This window comes from Eurosta solidaginis, chromosome 1 (genome assembly GCF_040869045.1).
Source record: "Eurosta solidaginis isolate ZX-2024a chromosome 1, ASM4086904v1, whole genome shotgun sequence".
Classification (NCBI taxonomy): Eukaryota; Metazoa; Arthropoda; class Insecta; order Diptera; family Tephritidae; genus Eurosta; species Eurosta solidaginis.
The window spans coordinates 7,954,213-7,978,467 of record NC_090319.1 but is presented as its reverse complement, the minus strand read 5'-3'; the positions used below and the strand labels follow the sequence as shown (position 1 = coordinate 7,978,467).

Here is a 24,255-nt window from a genome sequence, read left to right as displayed (position 1 = left end):
CTTGTGGCGTTGGTTTTGTGAATACCGATGAGCGCGTAATTTCATTTGTTTATATGGAAGAAAATTTAAAATAGTGTAACGAATGTTAGCAGCACTGAGCGATGCTATCGTCTCTAAGCCGATGCTAAGCAGTGACGTGAATTCACATCCATAGATCAATCATTATGTATGTATCTACATAAACGAAACAATAATTGCGTCTACACATATGTACCATGTACATCAGGGGCGGATACAGGTCTCCAGATGAGGGGGGGCAATCATGGCCGAAAGCTCAAAATCCATTTTTGCCATGGAAGTCAGTAATATAAATTAATGATTAACTTTAGAACACAATTTTGACATAATTACAAATAAACGTATCGAATTTATCTTTAAGCACTCAAATTAGCTCAACTAATTGAAAGAATTCGAACAAAAACAATCAAGAAATGATTTTATACAGCTCAAAGGTAGAAGCTAGTTCTTTCTGATAAGAGAGTTTCACTTGTGGCTTTAACTAAGTGGAGATATTTTGAATCTATATCTACTGCAGCAATCAAAAAAGGAAAAAAAGAGATGAATAATTTGACTTCAGACCCCATTCTTGGAAACGAATGAACTTTTGTTTACAACGAATGAACTTTTGTTTACAATTGAATGAACACACAGCTGATTTCGAGACCCATTTCTGGAAACGAATTGAGAGAGAATAAAAGTTTCGTATCAGGTCATCAGTGGCTATGATATTGCATAAATGGAACGACATATTGGGTGTGTTCCGGAACTTTTATAAAAAAAAATGAAGTTGGTTGGTGATATGAAGAATTTTTTTGTGTTTTGCAAGGTCACCATGTTTCAACTATTTTATTCACAAACCATGGCATATCTGCGGCAATAAGCGGAAAAAGCAAAACTCACTTATTTATTATTTACCTTTTTTCGCTAGACAAGCAGACAAAAGAAGATAGGAAATATTTCATTCAATCTCAATTTTACGGAAATCTAAAAAATGCATTTCAATTTCTGGCAAATTAAGCACGCCCAATATTTATTCAGGTAGGTCTGGGGGGGGAGGGCGATCGCCCCATCGCCGCCGCCGCCCCCCCCCCCCCCCCCCCCCCCCCCCCTGTATCCGCCATTGATGTACATATACGAGCAGCGGAGAGTCAATGCACAAACACATGCATGTATCTGAGATACTCCTATAAGTATGCAATGAGAAAAACTATACAATTTTGCAATTGTAGTTACAGCTGGGAAGTTTGAGAGCTGCTGGACTAGTAGATTCTGGAAGCGCCCAGAAGATGCGAAGGTTGAAATCAAAAAGTATAAAAGGCGGCAATTGTAGAGGCGCTGGAATTCAGTTTGATTTGAGATTTCGATTAAGACGCTATCTAGCGAGCAAGAGCAGTATTATTTTGAATAGAAGAGTTTCATTTGAGCTATCAATCAGTTTGGTTATTAAGCAAGCTATTCGTTGCACAGTTTGAGTGTCATTGTGAAGTACTTTAATAAAGGCCATTTTTTCCATTATTCAATATTGGAGTTATTTATTCAACAGTTTAGTGATTCGAACTTAGCAGAAGGGCAAATAAGAGGATTTGCAAGTAAAATTCGTTACAATAGGTTGGGTTAGGTTGAACTGGCCGGTCCATGAGGACCTCACATAGACTGAATGAGTCCGTAGTGTCACGAGAAGTTTGTTTTAACGACCAAACTGAAACCCCTATCAGAAACCAGGACCTATGTATGTCATAAAATAGCTCCGTCCTCTCGGCAAAAACTAGAAGCTTCCTAGGACTTCAGCCACTTGCTGCTTCCAGATCTGACAGTTATATCACTCCTAATAGCTGGAGTCTTAGTCTGGCAAGCACAGGGCACGAGCACAGAACGTGCTCGATCGTTTCCTCCTCTAGCCCGCACTTCCTACATCTGCCAGCACTGGCCAAGCCTAATTTAAAGGCATGTGACGCCAGAAGGCAGTGTCCAGTCAGAATACCCGTCATGAGTCTACAGTCCTCTCTTTTTAATGATAGAAGCAACTTTGTTAATCTAAGGTTGTAAGACCTACACATAATCTTCGACACTTTACAGCTCCGCTTGGTCGATCATGTGCACCTATCGCGTTCTCTTAATCTAATTTAAAATAACCTACTTAAAAAAAAAATCGTCAAAAATCAAGAGACTTATAGCATGTACGTTGTTAGATTCAAATTTATTGAACTAGAAAACTACATTCTCGACATTTTCATGCAGATTTTTAAATGGCAACGGGGAATTTTCTTTGTAATTAGTTTTATTTATATTTCTTTTTTCTAAAAAGATGTATGTATTTAAACAAAAATAAAATTGTATCAACAAAAATTAAGATTTTTTAAAAATGAATGAGCTTAACACCGGTTAGTGATAATTGTTCAATTTTTATCTTTTTGTTATAAGGAAAAAATTAAAAAAAAAACATTAATTTACTTATGTATATATTGTGATGTTACCATTTCAAAAAGCACAACATTGTCATTAGATAATTTCGTAAAAAAATTATAAATTAATTATAAATTATATAATAAAATTATAAAACTATTGATAGTTTTAACTTAAACAATTTTAAAATAAGAAAAATATATAATTATAAGTAAAGAAATAATAGGTACAAAAAACAAAAAATTATAAATATTAATTTTTAATAAAAAAAAAAAATGAAATATATAAATAAAAAAGTTATTTTAAAAAATATAAAAAAAAAAAATAAAAAAAATTAAAAAAAATTTTATCAAAAGTAATAAAAATAAATAAATCAAATATAAATAAAAAAAAAATAAAAAAAAAATAAAAAAAATTAAGAGTATACGAAAATTCTTAACTGCATAATAAAATGATAATACTACAAGTGCTGCATAAACTTATTCATGAGTAAGCCATATTGAATTAACATTGAAGAGCATTTTAAATATTTTATTTTTTTTTAAACTGAATTTAAAATTTGCGCCTTATCGATTTCTCAAGTGCCTGCTAAATCTGTAGCTTACATTTGTCGCTGACGCAGTTGACAGGCTATGTTGCATTTTATTTCAATATCTTTCTTGAGCTCATTCATCTTGTTGGGGTGAGCACTACCTCATCTTTTGTATTAAAAGTCTCTTGGCTTATAATTCATATCACATAAGCCTTTTCTTGTATTTGCAGCTGTTTTGACAGTTTGTTTTCATCTCGTTGACAAATTTACTTATTATAAAACGCTCTATATTAGAAAGTGCCCTTTTTAAGACGCTTATATTATCTTCACTTGTAGGTATGCTTGTTTGTAACTCTCTAGGTTAGTCCCATCTAGCGGCAATTATTGAAGACTCGCGGTAGTGGTTAAAGAGCTTGCTACAAACCGAGTTGTGCTTAATAGCGGAGACACGAACCTCTGTGCTACATCAAATATCTAAGTGGATTGTAGATACTAAAACGGCACCATATTTGCGTATTTTTTATTTTTTTAAAACTATATTTATTTAGTTTAAAGTCAGTAGCTAATACAATTACGAAAAAAAACTTTGAACGTTAAGTAATAAAGCAATAATTAATTTGCAAAAAAGTTTAAAAAACCTACAAATTTCTCTATAGGTCGGATATTATATATAGCTTTAAATAGTACACAGTTTCGTAATACAACTCTTATTCTCCTTTTTTTAATATAGCCTATCTTCATCTTTATCTGCATCTTTATCTTTATCTCTATCATTATATTTGTCCTTATTTACATCTTCATTTTTATCTTTTTTTTATCTCCAACTTATTCTCCTTATTTTTATGTATCTTATTTCAATATATTTCACATATTATATTATCTGTGATCATTTTCTTTCGCTAGATTTTGGTTTTTTCTACATACATACATCCAGTGTTTTTATCTTTCTCTCTCATTAACATGCATTTTTATTCACCTTTGCTGAACCCGCCATATGAATATTTAATAGTTTTTACGTTTGCTTTTACACATGTCCATAGACAACACATTCATTCACTTACATCCATATTTATCTGTATACATAAGTACATTAGTAGCACTCGTATTTAACAACCATTTTTTATGTTAATTGTAATCCCTTTAGTTTGCATTTAAACGCAATTAAAGTTTTTGCTTGCATCGGCTGCATGTACCATCACACATGCCATGCATACTAGAGATATACGCTGCCGCCGATTTGCGACGTTTATGGCACGCCGCCGCCGAATGTCGAAAATATCGGCGCGCGGCGGCGGCGTTCGGCGCGTTAATATATTTTCTACTCTTTTAAGACTGTCTGGCCATTTATTGTTCATCTCGAAAATTGGTCCGATATGATCGAAAGGGGTATCAAGGGATGCGCATCACTGCCAATTATAAAAATCCAATTGCTAAATTTAACACTTTCTAACCTTCAAAAGTTATTTGAGAAAACAGGCGATTTCAATGACAGCTTAACACGGATTTCGTATCACCGAATTCACCAAGTTATTAAAACAAAACATTAGAAAAAAGTTATATAATAAATCTAAATGCTCACTTCGCATAATATTTTAAAAAAATTAATAAAGTACAATGATTTAAATAAAATGTCCCAAGTCGAACATATTTTCAAATTGTCCTCAAGTTGTTAAAAAAGCAAGTTACCTGAAAAAGGTGCCGAATTTTATATGCCGATTGGCTGAAAGAATAAGCGAAATCAGTGATGCAAAATCCCTAGTAGGCTCCAGTGGTTTAAATTCTCCTTGGAAATGATTCTTAGCTCATACTTAAGTTGCATATATCTTCAACACGTATGAGTTGTGTTTGAAAAATCACTTTATTTGCTTAACTACAAAATAGCGTCTGAAATCTTAATTTGATTTTCACACTTCAACACCCAAGTCTCCCGGTTTGACATTTCCTAAAGTTGGCGGCCCTATCCCCAACTAGTCGCTTGGAGTGAATCACATTGGATATAGCCTATCAACCATGTTTAAATATGACCTACACGTGACGGCTCCTGTTACAAATGTGAATACTTAAGCACATTTTTTAACCAGGTTAGGCTTAGTCTTCGCAAGAACACTTAAAGTGGTGAAGCAAAAGCTTTCTCAAGATAGTCGAACAAATTACTCGGTTCTACAACCCTAACGTAGGGGATAGTCGAACCTGTCTGAAAACTGAAGACGGTCATCCATAATGAGCTCTTATATCATAAGGCCGGAAACGAAGACTATTGAGGTCAATGTATCAAACGCAAACGTCTGCAAATTTTGGACTACATTTTTAAACTTTTATCCACGGTCCTTGTAAAGTTTAAAATTATATAGATTGCCCAAGGATTATACGATTTTCACCCATGAGTTACGTAATGATATCCACTTAGACTGCTTATGATTTCGAGGGCGGCATCCGAATGATGACCGAATAGTTACTCCCCAGCGTTTCAGGGATTTTTTTTGATGTAACTCGGAAACATAGCGCGACAAAAACATCCGTCAGAAAGTCTTCGGAGCTACACCTAGAGCTTCTAGGAAAGTGACGTCGACGAACGTATGAGTTCTAAGTCGCAGTACTATGGCTTCTGTGCTGGCATATGGTATAAGGGCCAGGATGCGTGGTAGCGACTGGTGGTCGGGATTGCTACTGTTCGCATGTCGGGAATTGTAGCTCTTAAGAACAGCCGAAAAAATTGAAGTCAGCCTTTGGCGCGATCAACAATAAACCAGCATTGATGCTAATCGTTAAAACTGTGCCACGAGAGTCATGACTATTAGTAGATAATTGATAGCAACCGTAAGTCGCCTTTGTGCATGACCAGCATGTAGCCGTAAATGATTTAAAGAAATTGTGCCGACGACGGGTATTAGAGTTAGCCCAGAGCATATCCTTTGGTGAAACTACGCTACCAAAGTGTGACCATTTTAAGTATTTATCCCTCTCTTCGCAAGGAGCTACTCGCGAAATGTTTTGAACGATCCACGATATTTGGAGGCAAAAACCGCGGATCTTTCCGAAACCAAACCTTTCCAAATATATTTTTTTTAATTTCGCTTTACAAGACTCCCAGATACTCATCCTCAAGTTAATGATATTATTTCAGATCGCCAAAAATAATATTGACGTCAGCAGTATGTTTCCATATTCATTAGTTGTGGGCAATGTGATACTCTGAAGTCCAGCCGTTCAATTCAGAGGTTAACGTCGATCACTTTATCGGCGTGCAGGCCATGCCGCCGCCGCCGGTATATAATAGAGCATACACCGCCACCGTCGATTAAGTGAGCGGCGTAAACCTCTAATGCATACTGACGTACAAAGCAATTAAAACAAAAAAAAATTTGCATAAAAATGCATACAACAGGCAATTCATATGCTGATAATGTGCTAAAATTCATGGAGCTAAGTGCTGTTGACTGCATATTACCTATGCACATATGTACATATATACCTACAATGTAGGTCCTACTTCATACATTCAGCTGTAGTTGCAACACTTGCCATTGTCGACACAAAAATTGCTTATGAGTCATACGTTAACGATTTGACACTGCACTGACAATACCAACAAGGGAAACAGAGAGTAACCACATTTTTTTTACAGTGACGTTTGAAAAATAGCACCAACATTCAAAATAGCAAATAGGTTTCAAGAACTTATCGATAGCCTTAATAGATTTGAAAATTGCACTTTGCTTTAGTCAAACTAAAAACCGATACAAATCTGAGCATTAAAATTCTTGATAAAAAATTACGAGAGTCAATGTAGTTTTTTGAGATTGGCCTATTTTTCTTAAACAATTATTTAGTAAAATTAATTTAAAAAGTATATGCAAGGCGCGATAACCTCCGAACAGATTTGAAGGCGAGCTTCTCTTCCAATTTGCGCCGTGCTCCTTTTAATTTTTCCTACTAATTGGCGGGACGGGACCTATATGTTTTAAACCGACTTCAAACGGTACTTTCACTGAGCAAGTTTTCATGACGTAAATACACTCGGAGTGTTTGCTAAATAACTGCTGAGGGACGACCCCGCTTCTTCTAATTGAAAAATCTTGTTTCTGAATTGTTCATGTTTCTTTGCCTGGGGTAAAGTAGTTTTGCAGTTGATAACCTGGTGCTATTTTTTCCACATGCCACTGTACATATGTAAATGCGTACGATATAATCGAGCTTACATTTTTTTTTATTGAATTTTCGTTGTAATAGAGAGGGGGTTGTCTTATTTACCGTATTCGTTAGTTTTCGCACTTCTTATTCTCTATTTCTTACTACTCGTCCATGTATCGCACAAATGTCAATGTCCTTATACTGTACGCAATACACATTTCCATAGCCATAACTAAAAAGGCTGTTATGAATTATTTCCAGATTTATTTATGATGTACGTCGATACACAGTATGTATTAAAATCTTTTAACATCAAAACGGTTCTAGAATAGTCTCCAAGTAGTCTAGAAATAATCGCGAAAAAGTTCAGAAAATGCCGCTAAGTATTCTCCAAAGGGTATCAAAATAATCCCCAATAATTTCTCCAAATAAGCCGAAATTATCTTAAAATATTCTAGACATAGTCCAGCAAATGTCCCAAAGTAGTTCCGAAACGGTCCCAAAATAATACCTTAGTATTCTCAAAATAATCCCGAATCGATCGGTTTTAAAATTTTAATGTTTTCTTTCCTTTAAAGTAAATTTTCTTTGGGTTATTCCAATGTCCAGGTGGGACATTAAGAATCCTTTAAGAATCCGATTTTTTTAAGTTTTTTGGTTTTATCATAATTTGTAACAACGAAGCTTAAATTTTACGCACACCATTCGCTTTTAATGTGACTTGTCCCACCCGTCACAAGTGAAAATAAATGTATACATATATTTTCAAAGCACACCTTGGATTTTAGTTTTTAGAATGAAATTGGGGAATCTTGAAATAAATGTTTAAGAAACTTTGCGTGAAACCCGAGTCTTGAAACTTGTAAGAGACTTCAGTAGGTACCCCCTTGCCTATGCAACATGACGGAAAAGCTCTTTCGCTAGGTGGCGTAGGGATCGTGATACTTAAATACAAAATATTTAGTTTGGTTTTTGATAAGCTGTTTATAATAGCTATTGTTAAAATTTCGAGAGCAGTTTACATTGGTTGATTTCCAATTAACTTCTTATTGTCACGGATATTAGCATCACTAAGCTATACCATCACTAAGGCAATAATCAAATCATGTATACACATATATGAGGCAACCGAGAGATGTCACACACAGATGCATTTACTTATACGCCTATGTGTGCGCGAGAGACTGTAAACTACAAACATTCACATCAATAATTCAATCATTATGTATCTACATAAACGAATAAATAATTGCGTCTACACATATGTATGTACCATGTACGTATACGAGCAGCGGAGAGTCAATGCACAAACACATGCATATATCTGAGATACTCCTATAAGTATGCAATGAGAAAAACTATAAAATTGTGCAATTGTAGTTACAGCTGAGATGTTTGAGAGCTAATGGACTAGTAGATTCTGGAAGCGCCTAGAAGATGCGAATGTTAAAATCAAAGAGTATAAGGCGACAGATGTAGAGGCGCTGGAATTCAGTTTGATTTGAGTTGTGAAGCAGTTACGGCTAAGACGATATCTAGCGAGCAATAGCAGTATTATTTTGAATAGTGGAGTTTCATTTGAGCTATCAGTTTGGTTATTAAGCTATTCGTTGCACAGTTTGAGTGTTATTGTGAAGTATTTTAATAAAGGCCATTTTTCCATTATTCAATATTGGAGTTATTTATTCAACAGTTTAGCGATACGAACCTAGCAAAAGGGCAAATAAGGGGATTTGCAGCAAATTCGTTACATTATGAATGGTGTTAACGGGCGTACGATGATTGTATCAAAATCTAAATTCATCAACAAAGTTGGCAGGCCGTCAACTCCTAAATCAATTACATTTTCTCTTTTCAAATTTTTTTTAATGTGAATGATTTGATTAAAGTTTTGAAATAAATTTGTCTCTTTTTTCTTCTGATTGTAAAATTGATCAATGTCAACATTTGAATGGCACCATTGTTGCTGAGATTATTCAGCTGTGCAAACGAACCAAAGCTCTCAAGTTTCTGTCTCTATAGAAGACGAAAAAGCTTAATTTCACTGCTAAACAAACTTATTTTCATTCATGATTTCTTCATAAGAGTTTTTCTCGGTTGACAAAATCTTTGACAATTGCAGCCATCTTGCTCCCAAATCGAATTGACATCCACTAACTGTGTTGTTTCTTTGCAAGTTTATGAAAAATATTAGCAGTAGAAATAAGAGACAAACCAGATAAGTACTGAACTACATTATTTTTCTGATTTTATGGTAAAACTATTTAATATACAGGGATCTACTAGTGTGGCTGAACAAAGGAAATTGTATGAAAACTACGGAAACTAAGGAGTGATGTACTTCCGTAAACCAACGAGCATCGAAACCTACACCAAAATAAAATTCGTGGTTGAGCATCAAAAAGTCGAGTAGAAAATCGACTCATGAAAAAATGCTATTAGATAACACTTGAGATGCTATAACGAAATGTTGTACTCGTTGAGCGTGTACATTCGCCTCTAGTTAAGTCTTTATTGAACCGTTTTTATTTATTGGAATATTATTTATACCTATTTGGAATATTTGGACCGCGTGAGACGTTATCAAAGGATTGTGTTCCGAATATGATAAATGAACGGTTTATCCCGAACGATTCCATGAATATTTAAACGGAAAAGAGCGTTCGAAAGTTTCAGAATACATAGATAAACTTAATGCCTGTGTAGCATGACCGGACCTAAGCTGAACTCCTTTGTCAAAGTCAAACTCTCAATTAAAAGTTCTAAGAAAATCAGCAATTTTTTGTGATATCTCGTTTTTTAATAAAACTTGAAGTACGGTGTTTGTTCAAACAAATTCTGAAGTAATGACAAAGCAATATCTACGAGTCCAAAAATATTTAGAGAAGTGTCATACGACGCGTCTTGACCTCAGCATTAATAATGCGATCTCTGCCCGGAGCTATTTGCAATTGAGGCTAACAACTTTATTGTGGTTTTTGTAATGTTGTTGTACACAGAAAAAAATTTTGTGTACAAGGGGATTTTGCTCGGATTTAATTTTGATCTCACACCATTGGTGGACCCGCCGAAGGCTACCAACCCAGAAAAATGTTCTACGCAAAAATACTGTGGATCAAACCCCTGATTTCGGGCCTTTTGAACGACTAAAAATTTTTTTTTCCGCCTTCGGATTATCAATGATGTAAAGACGCGTTGTTTGAAACCTCCCCCCCCCCCCCCCCCCCCCTCCCCCCCGCGTATTAGCAGTCGACCCCTATTCTAGAATTTTACCCATCGAACAAACCCTTAGTGATTGAATCAAGATTTCTATCTTTTTATTGCGAGTTCGAAACCGAAACTGAAATAGAACTTCGTTTCTCTATCTGACATCTGGCCACTCGAGGATGCTCTGCTCTTTTTAAATACTTTACAACCGTTTCAAACCCATTTAATTAAAAGCAATACACCATGTAGTTAAACTTCAATAAAAAAAAAAAATACAACAAAATTTCAAAAGAAACTTCAATTTCTATTTTACTATTTCCAATTCGGCACATGAATAAATGAAAAATATCGATTTGGTGGAAAAAACAAAAATACAATAATTTGGCACTTGAAATTCTGTTTTTAACTCCATGTCTCGTCAATGGAAGTTTATAAAGGAAATTAGTACGTATTAAAAGTTCATAATAATTGAAGCAATCATTACATTTCTTCTTCTATAAGTAACACGCCTCATTGCGCTAACAGGAATTAAGTGAGAGAAAGAAGACAAAAGAATATTTATTAAAACATAGAAAAAAATCTAACTTGCAGTAAAATCAAAAAGTAACAAAATTGAAAGACAAGAAGTTAACGTTCGCATATTTTGTGTGTGTTGTTTTTGTTAATTGTGTATAAAGTATGGCGCCGAAATTTATAAAAGAATTAAAGAAATATTTGTACGTTCATGTTGCAAAATAATAAAATAAAATAGAAAGATATGTTTTACTTTTTTATTCTGCTTTTGCAATACACTGAATGAGCTAACTTTATGAAAATCTAAAAAAAAAAAACAAAAAAAAAAAAATCTTGTTAAAACAGATTGCGTGCAGCACAATTCCATGTAACTGCAATAAATTTAAGCAAAAAAGCGCGCGCTTGCATTTGTTAGTGAATGAAGATTTCTCTGCTTTTTTAAGGACAAAAATCTGATTTTGCAATTTCAAACATGATTTTTATTACAAGCAAAGTGGAGTTGTTGATTATAATCCTCTTATCTTTTTTTTAAATTATTTGCTTAATTCTTTTAATTTAATTCTATTTCTGTTCTTTTTGCAGTGGTGGTGGAACACAACCGGCTGGAACATCAGGTGCCGGTGGTGGTGGCGGCGGCGGAGGTGGTGGAGGTGGAGGAACAACTCGTAACACAACCAGTTCCGGCAATATGTATGCCACCCGCCAAGCTGTAGGCGCCTCAACGGGGGTACTTATGGTGGGACCAAATTTTCGTGTTGGTAAAAAAATTGGCTGTGGTAATTTCGGAGAACTGCGTTTAGGTGAGTGTTTTTATGTTATTTATAAAATTAATTGGGCAGCATAAATTAGCAAAACCAAAACTAGTACATTTATCTGAAGTGTGCACTTCCTCTTTGGTTACATGTGCTTAAATGTAGCCCACTAACTCGACATAAAAATAAAATATAGCTACACGCAAATATTTACAGGAAATCTGCACTTAATTTAAATTGACAGTTTGCTGTAGGCGCGTTTTAGCTGCTGCCTGAGAAGTAGTACATGTTCTTATTTTATTCAGACGCTATTTTGATATATATTTGTACTCTAAGGTTATTGATCAGTTTTTAAAAGCCGGAAAACTTCACCTTATACCACGTAATTTTTTAGATCAACAAGACTAACTTCATTTCAAGCTTAACTCATTTTTATATAAGAGATCAAGTTTACATACAACAAGATAATCTCATACTACCTTTCCACCAAACCCAAACTTCCTGTTTTTAAACTGTTGTGGGCAAAATATCTTTCGACGGATTAACAAATTTAAGTTTTCAAAACACGCCCCTCGATACCTCTCCCATCGTTTTTGGGCGTGTTTTTTCTGATCTGTTGATCAAAACTGGAAAATTGTTTGGGTTTGGTGGAAATGCAGAGTTATGTATCTAACGTTACTCATTTCATAACTCAGGCCTAGATTACATACAAAAAGATTATCTTCATTTTCGAAATAAACTCTGATTTCATCTCTGTGACCAAGTTAAAATACATCAAGTTTACATGCATCAATATTATCTTCATTAAATGTTTCCTCGTCGATAATCGGTTATTATGAGCAAGTTCTAGAGTAATTGATACCTTTTCTTTTATGCATCTCTAGGTTGTCGGTTTCATGTCTACACTTCATATGTATTTCAGAAAAACACAAATATATTTCAGAAGCCCTTTTTTTCAGAATCTATTTTGGGGTTTTCCGAAAAGTTTGTGCTTTTCTGAAATACATTTGGATTTATCTGAATTTTATTGAAAGATTTCTGAAATACATTTGGGTGATTCCGAATTTCATCTGAATTTCATTTGGGTTTTTAAAATACATTTTGATTTACCTGAATTTTATTTTAGTTTTTCTGAAATACATCTGAGTTTTTTAGAAATATTTTTAGAAAAGGTGTATTTTGAAGTACGAAATAAAACAAAAATGTCAACAAAGCGTAAACGAAATAGTCGACCGACATATTTCGCAGCTATTAATCTATGTATGCAACTTCTGGGGATGGGAATAATGTGCACGTTTAGATTAACTTCTTTGGATTCGCTGAAGATTGGCAGATTGTAAATGTGATCTTAACTTAATTTTTTGCAAGATCTAACTAACCTTTAATAGTTATCATTGAATTTTTATCGATCAGCATGTTTCAAATGTTCTGAACAACAACAACAGTTTTGAATTTTCATATTTCGAAAATCTTCGATTGAAATGCAATCAACGTTTTTCCTTATTCAGGCTCTCCTTTTTATTCTTGTTTTCCAACTCGTTCTTTTAACTTTTCTTTTTCCATTTTCTAATAACCTCGAAAATTGGTTTCGTAAATAAGCCATATAACTGAGCACCCTAACATACATACTATGTGTTATGTAGACGTCAATTGCAGGTTATAATTGATAATTCCAGAGTTATCAAAAAATGCCATCACATATGTATGTATCTATGTACGGGGGAGGCCGGATAAATTCAATATTTGTATCGCTCAACACTCAGCATGCGGGACGTTAACGATTTTTTCTGTCTAAAATCTACATAAAAGGCAAAATAATTCTAAAGCAAAGTTGCCAACAAGAACTCTAGGAAGCTCTTGAGCACGCCTCTGAACTAAACGCATTTACAAATGAAATCGGGGTTTTGGGGAGCTGACCTCGTATATCTAAAAACACAACGCTAAGCAGGTTGAATAGCTCTTCAAACTGCTTGCGGTTCGTTTGACTGCTCATTCATTTTGCTCTACTTCGCGTGGCAGAATATTGCATTCAGAAACTTATATTCGCTTTCTAATTTAGATCCACAAAATGTGTCAATTGCAAATGACAAATTTGATGATTATAAGCGAAAAGTTATAAGGAAAATCGGTTGCTAATATTTTTGTTGTCCCACCTTTGATTTACTTCGGTTTTCATAATTCGTTTACCTTGTTTCATTAGCCGTGTGAGCATGTATGCACATCACATGCGACTAATTAATCAGTTTCAATGAACTCTCGAGCAATCTTACAAGGTTTTGTTCTTATAGTCAGTCGTGTCTCGAAATATGTATTCTTCTCCACTATCACTGAATGCTGACAGCTGTTAACCACACATACATACATGTATACAATCTTTGCTGCCTATAACTTTATTTACTGTCAATACTTAACGAATACTTTGTTTACGACTTTTCTCGTTTTACTGCTACGTTTCTTTGTGCCGTTTTTGTGCAAGCTCGGTTTCAGCTGTTTCCCCTTTCTTTTTCGTGTTTATATTGTTCTCTGATTTCGTTCTTATTTGCCATCATTGGCTTTTGTTCTTTTTAGGCAAATACCTGTTCTTTAGTTATACATGTTGCAACATGTTATGATGTGTTTTTTCATTTGTTCTACTCTTGTGATTATTCTTGGAAGAGCCAAATGTTGTTATGTTACGTCGATCTTTGTCGTTTAATCTTCTGCTGATGGCAGATTTCATTACGTGCTTTGCTACTACGTTGTGAAATTCGAACAATTGCAGTTAAGCTGAGAATGTGCTAAATTTTAGGTTTGTTATTTCATTATTGTAAAATTAATACTATTACTTCCTGGAATAGAGTGAAGAAAATGTTCGGTTTAAAGCAATTCTAAATAGATTTGCAATGAACACCGGATCTACCTTCATTCATATGTATTTGTTATTTATGTTTTGAAAATCTACTTCCTTAAGGCAAAGTCATCTCAACAGGGCACGGATCCAAAATCACTTTCACTTGAACGATACATACATATCAAACCGTCAACCCTTTTATGGAAATCAATCATCGATGTAATTGGTACCACTTCCACTATTTCTTATGTGCCTTTACCTCGATGCTATTTCAGAGCTATCATCGAATCGTAATACATGATGTGGGCCCAGTTTATTTTATATATAAGCTTATTGTTGACAAATATAAAAAAATCTGTTAAGAATGCGTCATAGCATATCTCCAACTAGAGCTTTAACTGTTAAAAGATTTATTAAATCTTATATTTTAACTTGCTCTGTGTCCACTGCAGTTTTATTTGACGTTTTAGTTTTTCATATTGACAAAACTATAAAGTGGGGCCCCGTGCAGAGTTTTAACTTTTGTGAACTTTTCCAGCCACAAAAAAATTTACGTTTTCGAATGAAATACATATGTACATTTTCACATGGTTAACAAAGCAAAACCTTATCTGAATATTCTATCTATATACATTTTTTATTTTACTTACGTTTGCCAATAAAAATCTAAAATTGAAAGTCTTAAAAAAAAAACATGTGTAATCCATGAATTTAAGAACTGCCAATACCTTGAAATATTTTCCCATCAAAAAATTACATGAAATGAGATTTAGGTTGCCATACAAGAAATATTGTAATGATTGAAGGTTTATTGATGATTTAACTAAATCTTCTACATTTTGAGATTTGATTTTGGCAATAGCTTTCTGTAAACATTTCAAAAATAGGCAAGTTATTTTCACCTGAGTGTGAATTTAAATTTCGAATATAACTATTTTATGAACATAATTTTTATTACATTAAATAAAGTTGCTTTGCAGTCCAGGTAGAAACTATCTTATGCCGATTTCACATAGAAACTTAATGGAATTACAATTTTGTTTATGGAAATAAATAATGTTTTTTCAACAGGGCCAATTGCTTCATTTACGAACATCTGTCAGCAGCCCCAAAAAAAAATTATGTATTTTTACAAAAATTAGTTATGATAAAAAGCAGCAGCCATTTTCTCTTTAACTTTGAAGATCAATAAAATAAAACGCATTCGCAAATAATCATACATGTTGCATATAACCAAATTTGTGTCCCTACTTTTTAAAAAGCCATATTATCTTTTGTAGTAAATGCTGCAAAAATAAAATATTTAATTTGTTTTTCTGATTTTCCGGAAATTACTAAAAACAATTTAATTTTTGATATTATTAAGAACTTGTATTTTGTATGAAGGATTGAGTTCAAAAAGGGCTTCAATGTAGAAGACTTATCTAATTGTGTAATTAACCCTCTGTGTGAAATTGTTATAAACTTTCAATTTTCCATTAAACAGTATACTCTACTCAATAAAGCGTTTACCGTTACTACATAAAGTAAGCTGTCGATTGTTATCGATCATTTTGAACTCATAAGCCAATGTATACATACTATGTATCCATATTTACTGATATTTAAATATGTCATGTACGCAAATTTCGTTTTATTTTTCCTGCCTTTTAATTTAGCCTTTATGACTTTACTTACTTTGTCTGGTTTTACCTTTTTCGATGGAGTTTTATTGATGAGATATGGCGAAGCACAAAGAAATCGTGCTCAGTAGGCATACATATCTTAACATTTTTAATGGGGTGTCCAAAAGAGAGATATTAACGTTATTAAAAAGGCACATAATGAAAAACTCATACAGGAAAAAAAAATTTAATACACGTTCTATTCAATTAAAGAAAATCGATTGATCAAAATAAATATACATTTATGTGGGAATTTTTATCCATCGCTTAGGCTTCATTCCCAAATTGTAGAGAAATCTTTCGTGCCCTATATTTTGATCTATATCTCTAAAACAGTACGGTATATCCTTATATAATAAATTTAATACTCTAACCCTCATCTTGATCTAGGAGCAGCAAGTGGCTTAAGTCCTAGGAAGCTTCTAGTATTTGCCAAGAGTACGGAGTTATTTTATAACATAGGTCCTGGTTTTTGATAGGGGTTTTCAGTTTGGTCGTTAAAACAAACTTCTGGTAACACTACGGACTCAATCAGTGCGTGTGTGTCATTGGTGTAAATCTACAGGCCTCATATGAGAGGTATCCTTATTGTGATACCCTTTATACTGCTGTTTCGTTTATATCAAGATTCGTTTAATCATTTCGCAAAAGCGGCGCCCCAAAAGTGAATATTCATAATAAAAGGAATAACAAATACTTTATATCAAAACCCCAAGCATTGAAAGCTGACACATACAGCCAGCAAAATACTTGTTTTTGTTCCATAAATACATATACATATATCTCTACACATTGCCTTTGCACGTTTTTTTTGTATCTTTTTCTTTGTTGCGGCAACTGGGGGAGCAGCAGTTGTTGAACGATTGATCGACATGATCTTTACTTCGTTGTTAAATTTTGTCGACTTTATATGAAGTGCAGGTTGTTGTTCCTTTGTCTCATTTTCACTAACTTAATATGGTTTGTAGTTTTTTTTTTTTATACATTTGTATGGCTGTGTTTTTTGTTTTTTGCATCTGTGTGCGTATAACTTTTCGCTTTTTCGTATGATTCATACACAATTTCTGCATAGAGTTGGCCTCGTGGAGCTGTCTGGTCTGATGCTTTGACTGTCTGCTGCTTGGTTGCGGTTTTGTAGTGCAGTGATCGCGCCTCTATATCAGAATCAAAAAAAAAAAAAAAAAAAAAAACAAACAAAGCGAAAACACAAAACCGCAAGCAAAGTAAACTTTAAGCGTTTTGCAGTAGAGTAATGGTAATAATGCAAACAAAAACTGATCGCTAATCAGGGGTTCTCTTTGTGTGTGTGCTCGTTTTTTTTTTTTTTTTTTTGTTTGAAGTTGCTCATAAAACTATTTGTCTGCGACCGGTCTTTTGAAGTTTAGTCGTTTTGTTGCTTTTAGTTTTCGAAATTGTATTGTATACTTGTTTTTCTTTATTTATTATACTTTTCCGCATAAAAATGGTGTAAAGGCCCAAACATTTCGTTTTGGCGCTGGCATCACTTTGAAATAGCGTACTTTGGCGTTGCCTGTGAGTTAGGGTTATAACAATGAATACGTGTGGTGACGCAAGGCGAGCGCCAAATGGACCCAAATGTCGAATTTGTTTGGGCTTTAATGTGGTGTGCGTGATTGTACCGCTGCGCAAGCAGACTCAGTTCAAAGCAATATGATAAATCTATCTGTAGATACTGAAAGTGAAGGAACCTGGATGGAGCATTAGAGATTTAACTGTAAACGGGTGTATATCATCCAATACTGTAGCCGACAGGGACCATACGAAGTTACCAAAAAGAGCATATTTCTCATTCACTGCATACCGGCGCTGAGGACACTGTAAGACTCTGGAAAACTTGACATAGTCTCATAGGGTCTACCACGTTATCCCCAAAATAAAAATCCCCAAAACAAAATCTTCAAATCAAAATCCCCAACACAAAATCCCCATTTTATGTGTGAAATAAATTCAAATTAGGTTTAAAATCGCCGCGACCCAAAAAGGCTAATAATCCATACCAACTTTCTGCATAGGCGGCCTTCGGCCGCGCTTATAAAAGATAACCCTGGGCTACGCCATGCCAAATCCGGGTGTGTGGTATAACCGTGGCTACCGCCACGGTGATGTCCTTCTGCGTAGTACACGCTTCTGTTAGTTTGTTCGAATTAGAGCGACTAGCAGTCCTATATATGGATAAGTAAAAATATGTATTGCCAAAACGTGAATATATAGTTATACATACATACATAAATATAAATGAAAGAGGAAAGAGATATTGCTATTTTTTACACGGTCATGATGTTTATCATAGCACTGGGATTTTGTGTTTGCGGATTTTGATTTTGAGGATTTTGAATTTGGGGATTATGTGTTTGGGTATTTTTTTTTTCTTTGGGGTTTTGTGTTTGGGTATTTTTTTTGGGGATTTCGTGGCACTCCCAGTCTCATAATGCTTCGTCATATATGTATTTGTTCTCAACTTGAGTTCTAAGTTCAGTTCAAGCTTAATTTTTTATTGGGTAATCTCATATACTGATATCATCATACATAAATACGTATGGACTATTACCCAAGCGGGTTAGGGGGCCTAGAATATACTCGCGGTATATGCCTGTCGAAAGAGGCGACTAAGATACCAAGTTATATTTAATCTTATATATAAAATTTTCGTGTCACAGTTTTTTGGTTGAACTCCTTCGAAACGGCTCGACTGATTCTCATGAAATTTTGTGAGCATATTGACTAGGCTTAAGAATAGGATCTTACATATTTTATCCCAAAATGGTAAGGTTGGTCCCCCCTCACTTTTTTTAGACATACTTTTTGTTTATAGGTATTTTTTTATGTAACAGGACACAAAAACAAATACAACCCTTTCGGACTGAGACTGGGAATAAAGGATGGAGACGAATAAAAAGAACAAGAGAGCAGAAAAACGAGGGAAGGAGAAAGAGTTATATGAAGACAGAGATACAGGGATAGATGGTGCGGGGTAGGGAGAAGGAGGTGGAGCTGGAGAGAAAGTATAGGATAGAAATTCTGGGAAGGGGAATGAGATGCAGAGAGTAGTGAATAAAATAAAGAAAAGGGAGAGAGAGGGGTAGGGAGAGTACGAGGTTAAAACTTCTTTAAATTTGTGCAGATCTACCGAAGTTAGAGCAGAACAACCTCCACCAGGTCTGCTAGTTACGTTATAAAAAATGCTGAGACGAGTTTAAAATTGATATCAGCTAAAAGACAAATTAGTTTCAAATTTTATTAATACTATGCCAAAGATGTGTGTGATATTTGCGTTATTGTAGTCCTTTTCCAAAAATCAGCATTATTTTAACAAGATTTCCAATAATTTGTAAAATTAGCATAGTTTGCCACACGCTTTTCTCTCTCTTTTAATAGCTATAAACTTTTTCAATGTACCGTTATTAAAAATTCCTCTATCCAAAACAAATCATTAAAAATTTGTGTTACTCGCATATACTCATAAACCCACTCATAATACTCTTACACTTCTATTTAATTTTTCCCTCTACCGTTATTTGCAAACTTGTGCAGCTTAAGTATTTCGTGGAAAGGTGCTTTTGTTCAACTTTAAGATGGTCAAGAATAGACCTCAAGTGGTTTCTGTTTTCTACAACTTTTTGTGCCGTACGTGCTCCTTTTGCTCTTCATGCTCCTCTCCTTGTGTTTACCACCTTTGTTTTTGCAGTTAACTTCTTAACTAAGCGATTGGACGATTTGTGTGCTGTTGATAATGATGATGGCGCGTCCAAAGCTTTTGCTGTCGGGAATGCGGTTTTTTTTTTTTTTATAATTTTTTTTAAAGCTTTTTGCTGATTGTTTTTGCTATAATTTTAAGTGAATCGGAAATTTAGCACTTTGTTTCGCGTAGGTGTTGACGTGGCTATAATTCGAAAATTGTGTTGTTGTTTCAGTCTTGTTAATCTTGAATCGAGTTTTTGCATTGCTTTTCTTTGGTCGTTCGTCTTGTTCACTTTAAATTTTTTTCTTTTTCACTTTGGCTGTTTAATCCGCATTTAAAGCCTCATTCAAATAACTTTATTTTTGCTCCATATTTTTCATTAAAATCTCGCCAAATGTTTCAAAAACTATGAGAAGTGGTATACATTTGCATTATGCTTCCATATTAAATTTCATTTCAACGATTCAAGCTGCGCGTATGAAACACGAATTTAATTTCAGTGCATAAACGAATTCGCATAAGTATTTTGTTGGTCCTTCAATGAAAATCCCATTGAAAACGTTGACAGTGACTGAAAATCAAAAAGCTGTAGCAAAATAGAACCGAAGTAAACACAAATAATTACGATTCTAGATAATATTAAATTAAAGCCAATAAATAAAAAAATACACAAATTAAGCGCACATTTTTAAACAAATTAGGATCAGTAATAAAAGTTCAAAACTTGCGTTTCTGTGAAGAAATATCAAAGCTATTTTCAAAGTTTTACAAAACAATATGTTAAAGCAAAATTTATGGAAATACAAACAAAATCTTAGAGCAACTCATAAAATCCAGGGAATGCCTCGCAGAGCTTTTAAATCGTGCAACCCTAGCACACTATTATGAAAGGCCGGCCATAAAAAGTGCATTAAGAGTGAATAAAAGTGAATCTTATGAGTATATCCGTGAAAGTGCGGTACAAAAATAAGACGGCAGTAAAAGCTGGAATTTTTTCCATTACACACATCGATTTATACAATAAAACATGGACTTATTATCATTCATTCAATTAAAATTGGACACATCATGCTATTCAGTTAAAGGGTATTCTCGTACATATCAACTAATATGTATGAAGCTAAGTGTCACCTTTGTCCATGCGTAAAGGATTAACGGATTTTGATAAAATTTTATGGGGGATGCAACTGTATCATATATTCTTGGACTATTTTGGGAATACTGCGCGGCCGCCGTGGTGTGATGGTAGCGTGTTCCGCCTACCATACCAAACAACCTGGGTTCACGCCCCGGGCAAAGCAACATCAAAATTTTAGAAACAATTTTTTTCAATTAGAAGAACATTTTTCTGAGTGGTGGGGCCGCCCCTCAGCAGTGTTTGGAAAGCACTCCGAGTGTATTTCTGCCATGAAAAGCTCTCAGTGAAAACTTATCTAGCGTTCGGAGTCGGCATAAAACAAGCCAATTTGTCGGAAAAATTAAAAGGAGCACGACGCAAATTCGAAGAGAAGCTCGGCCTTAAATCTCTTCAGAGGTTATCGCGCCTTTCATTTATAAATTTTTTTGATTTTGGGACTACTTCGGCATCGTTTCGTAAACATTTCGACACTATATCGAACTAATTCAGAACAATTTCCGGATCGCTTCCGGGACAGTTACAGGATGACTTTAGAATCATTTCGAGACTATTCCGGAACCAATGTGGAACAATGTCAAGATCTCCTCGGGATTATTTTACGTATCAGTTCAGGAAAACCTCAAAATAATTCGGATAAATTTTAGTTGAAGCATCCATTCGGGTAGGTACACTCGCGACTTGAAGTTTTTCCGAAATCATACCATAAATAATCCTGAAGTGATTGAAATTGTTCCGAATTCAATGATCTGGTATGTCTACTTCTTAGGGAAAAAACGATAAGTACATGTTTTATTGTATAAATCGATGTGTCCTTGCTTTAAGGGAAAAATGATAAGTCCAGCTTTTACTGCCGTTTTATTTTTTAACGTTACATTGAGTAACGTGAGCCGCCTTTCACACCGAGCGTCCTGGGATCAAGTCCCGACCGAAGCAACATTCAATCTTCTTTTTTTTTATGTTAGTTTAATTAGAAGTATATTTTTGTAAAAGTTTTTTTTCAGCACTTCTTCCGGATGACATTCAGCTTATTTTGTATTTTATATAGAACAACACCACAAAGGGCAGTTTTGATATTTTTTTATGTGCATTCCATTTGGAAGAATTATTCTTTGATTGCAGTGCCAGACGATTGCAATACTTTTTTGTTAGTCCGGACTAATGAATACAAAATGTTTAGTCATAATTCCTTTTAGCATTCCGACTTTTTTTTCCTTTTTTTATTTCTTTATTTTTATTCCATGGGTTGGATTCATTGGAATACTTTTGAATTTTGTTATTCTATGAAAGGAATCCTTTTAAATGTTATTATTAAAAAAATAATAAATAAATAAACAAGTAGTTTGACCCGCACTAGGAAAAAGGAATAATGACTAAAAAAAATTTATTTATTATTCCCAAAAAATGAATAAGGACCGCAATAGTGTTCAGGCCTCAATGGGAATACGTAAATTAATTACGGGGGTGATTGCCGTCCTTAACAACTCTTGGTTTATACATAATTTTTTATTTTTTGTGCCAGTGTTGTTCTTTATTGATATCTGCAATCCTTTCGGTCTGTAATCATAGGAAAAATTATTTTTAGAGGAATGTGTTCTTTAGCAACTGATATTTGATAACTAAATACACTTTCTAAAAAAATTTTTTTTTAAGAAATCGCTTTTGTTTTCGTTCTTACTTGTCATTCAATCAACTGTTTGTATAATACTTGTTGTACAGACTCACCATTTTTAAAAGCCACTCGTTTAAGTAACCATTTTTTGTGTGACATATTCAGTTATGCTTTCACGCCTGCATTTGTGACTTCTAAAATTTCTCAATGGCAATAAAGCTCATAGAAAAACCAGATGTTTCTTGTTTTTAAGCGGTTTCCATTTAAGTCTGCAACTAAGAACCTATACCATAGTTTTGTCATATTCAGTGTCACTTTTGCACTTAATTTATCACTTGTCAATTCTATGAAAAAAGAAAGCGCTTATTATATTTTAGTCAAATTAAATTTTAGTACGTCACTGAATAGTTAAGCGTAGAATAAAAGTCGTACTTTACTACTATCTTTTTATACTCAGCGTGCTTTGCACACAGAGTATATTAACTTTGATTGGATAACGGCAAAGATTAATCGAAGAGTAAAGATGTTGCAGGGACGAAAAATAGTGTGAAGCAAGCTTCACAAAATTCTAGTAGGCCACATTCACCACTTACAACAGCAGAATTTGTTAAACTACCACTGTCTGTATTTGTTATTTAACAATTATTTGTACACTTTTTATTCAGCTAATCTGTTCAGAATTTACATTTTTACACTCAAAAACTACAATCAGTGTATTTTGTGTGCTTAAATTATGTAAAAACTTGTGTTTAAAGTTTGTGGTGTGGTGGAATTGACCTACTAGAATTTTGTTACGCTCCGCTGCTTTCCACCGAAGTTTGCGCCTGCAACATCTCTACTCTTCGATCAATGTTGTTGTTGTTGTAGCAGTGCTTCGCCCCACCTAACAGACGCGACCGGTCACAAACTGTCATCAATATCCTCTAACGGGAGTCCAAGGAAACTTGCTGTTTCAACAGGGGTGGACCATAGGGAAAGGGGTGTTAGAGGCGTTGGTTCCACATTACAATTAAAGAGATGGTTGGTGTCATGTGGGGACACATTGCAAGCGGGGCATACATTTTGTATGTCGGGGTTGATTCTGGATAGGTAAGAGTTTAACCTGTTACAGTATCCAGAACGAAGTTGAGCCAGAGTGACACGCGTTTCCCTGGGGAGTATGCGTTCCTCTTCCGCAAGTTTTGGATACTTTACTTTGAGTACTGGGTTCACCGGGCAATTCCCGGCATAAAGGTCCGACGCCTGTTTGTGGAGTTCACCAAGGACCTGCTTGTGTTTTTTCGCTTCATACGGCTGTGTTCTCAGATGCCGTATTTCCTCAAAATGCTTACGGAGATGACTCCTTAAGCCCCTAGGCGGTGCTGGCTCGTCAATCAGAAGATGGGATGCCCAGGTTTCTGGGTATTCAACAGAAACTGCTTGGTCAGCATCTCGTTTCTTTCCCTGATGGGGAGTATTCTCGCCTCATTATGTAGATGGTGTTCTGGGGACATAAGAAGACAGCCCGTGGCAATTCTGAGAGCAGTATTTTGGCAGGCCTGTAGCTTCTTCCAGTGGGTAATTTTTAGGCTTGGCGACCATATGGGTGACGCATAGCACGTAATCGGCTGGCTAATTGCTTTGTATGTAGTCATGAGCGTTTCTTTATCTTTTCCCCAGGTACTGCCAGCAAGGGATTTGAGGATTTTGTTACGGCTCTGAATTCTCGGAACAATTGCGGCTGCGTGCTCACCAAAATGTAGATCCTGATCAAACGTCACACCCAAGATTTTGGGG

At 34.7% G+C, this 24,255-nt stretch overlaps 1 protein-coding gene across 50 annotated transcripts in view; it reads left to right on the top strand.

The window, feature by feature from the left end:
* The window catches only part of gish (casein kinase I gish), a 230,538-nt gene that overhangs the window by 155,810 nt on the left and 50,473 nt on the right, over positions 1-24,255 (top strand). For all 50 annotated transcript variants that reach the window (XR_010952125.1, XR_010952128.1, XR_010952126.1 and 47 more), the window contains one exon: positions 11,369-11,586. Coding sequence is in view for 46 of the 50 variants with exons in the window: in XM_067778917.1 (XP_067635018.1) it covers positions 11,369-11,586 (218 nt within the window). In the remaining 4 variants the exon portion in view is untranslated. The remainder of the gene's footprint in view (positions 1-11,368; positions 11,587-24,255) is intronic.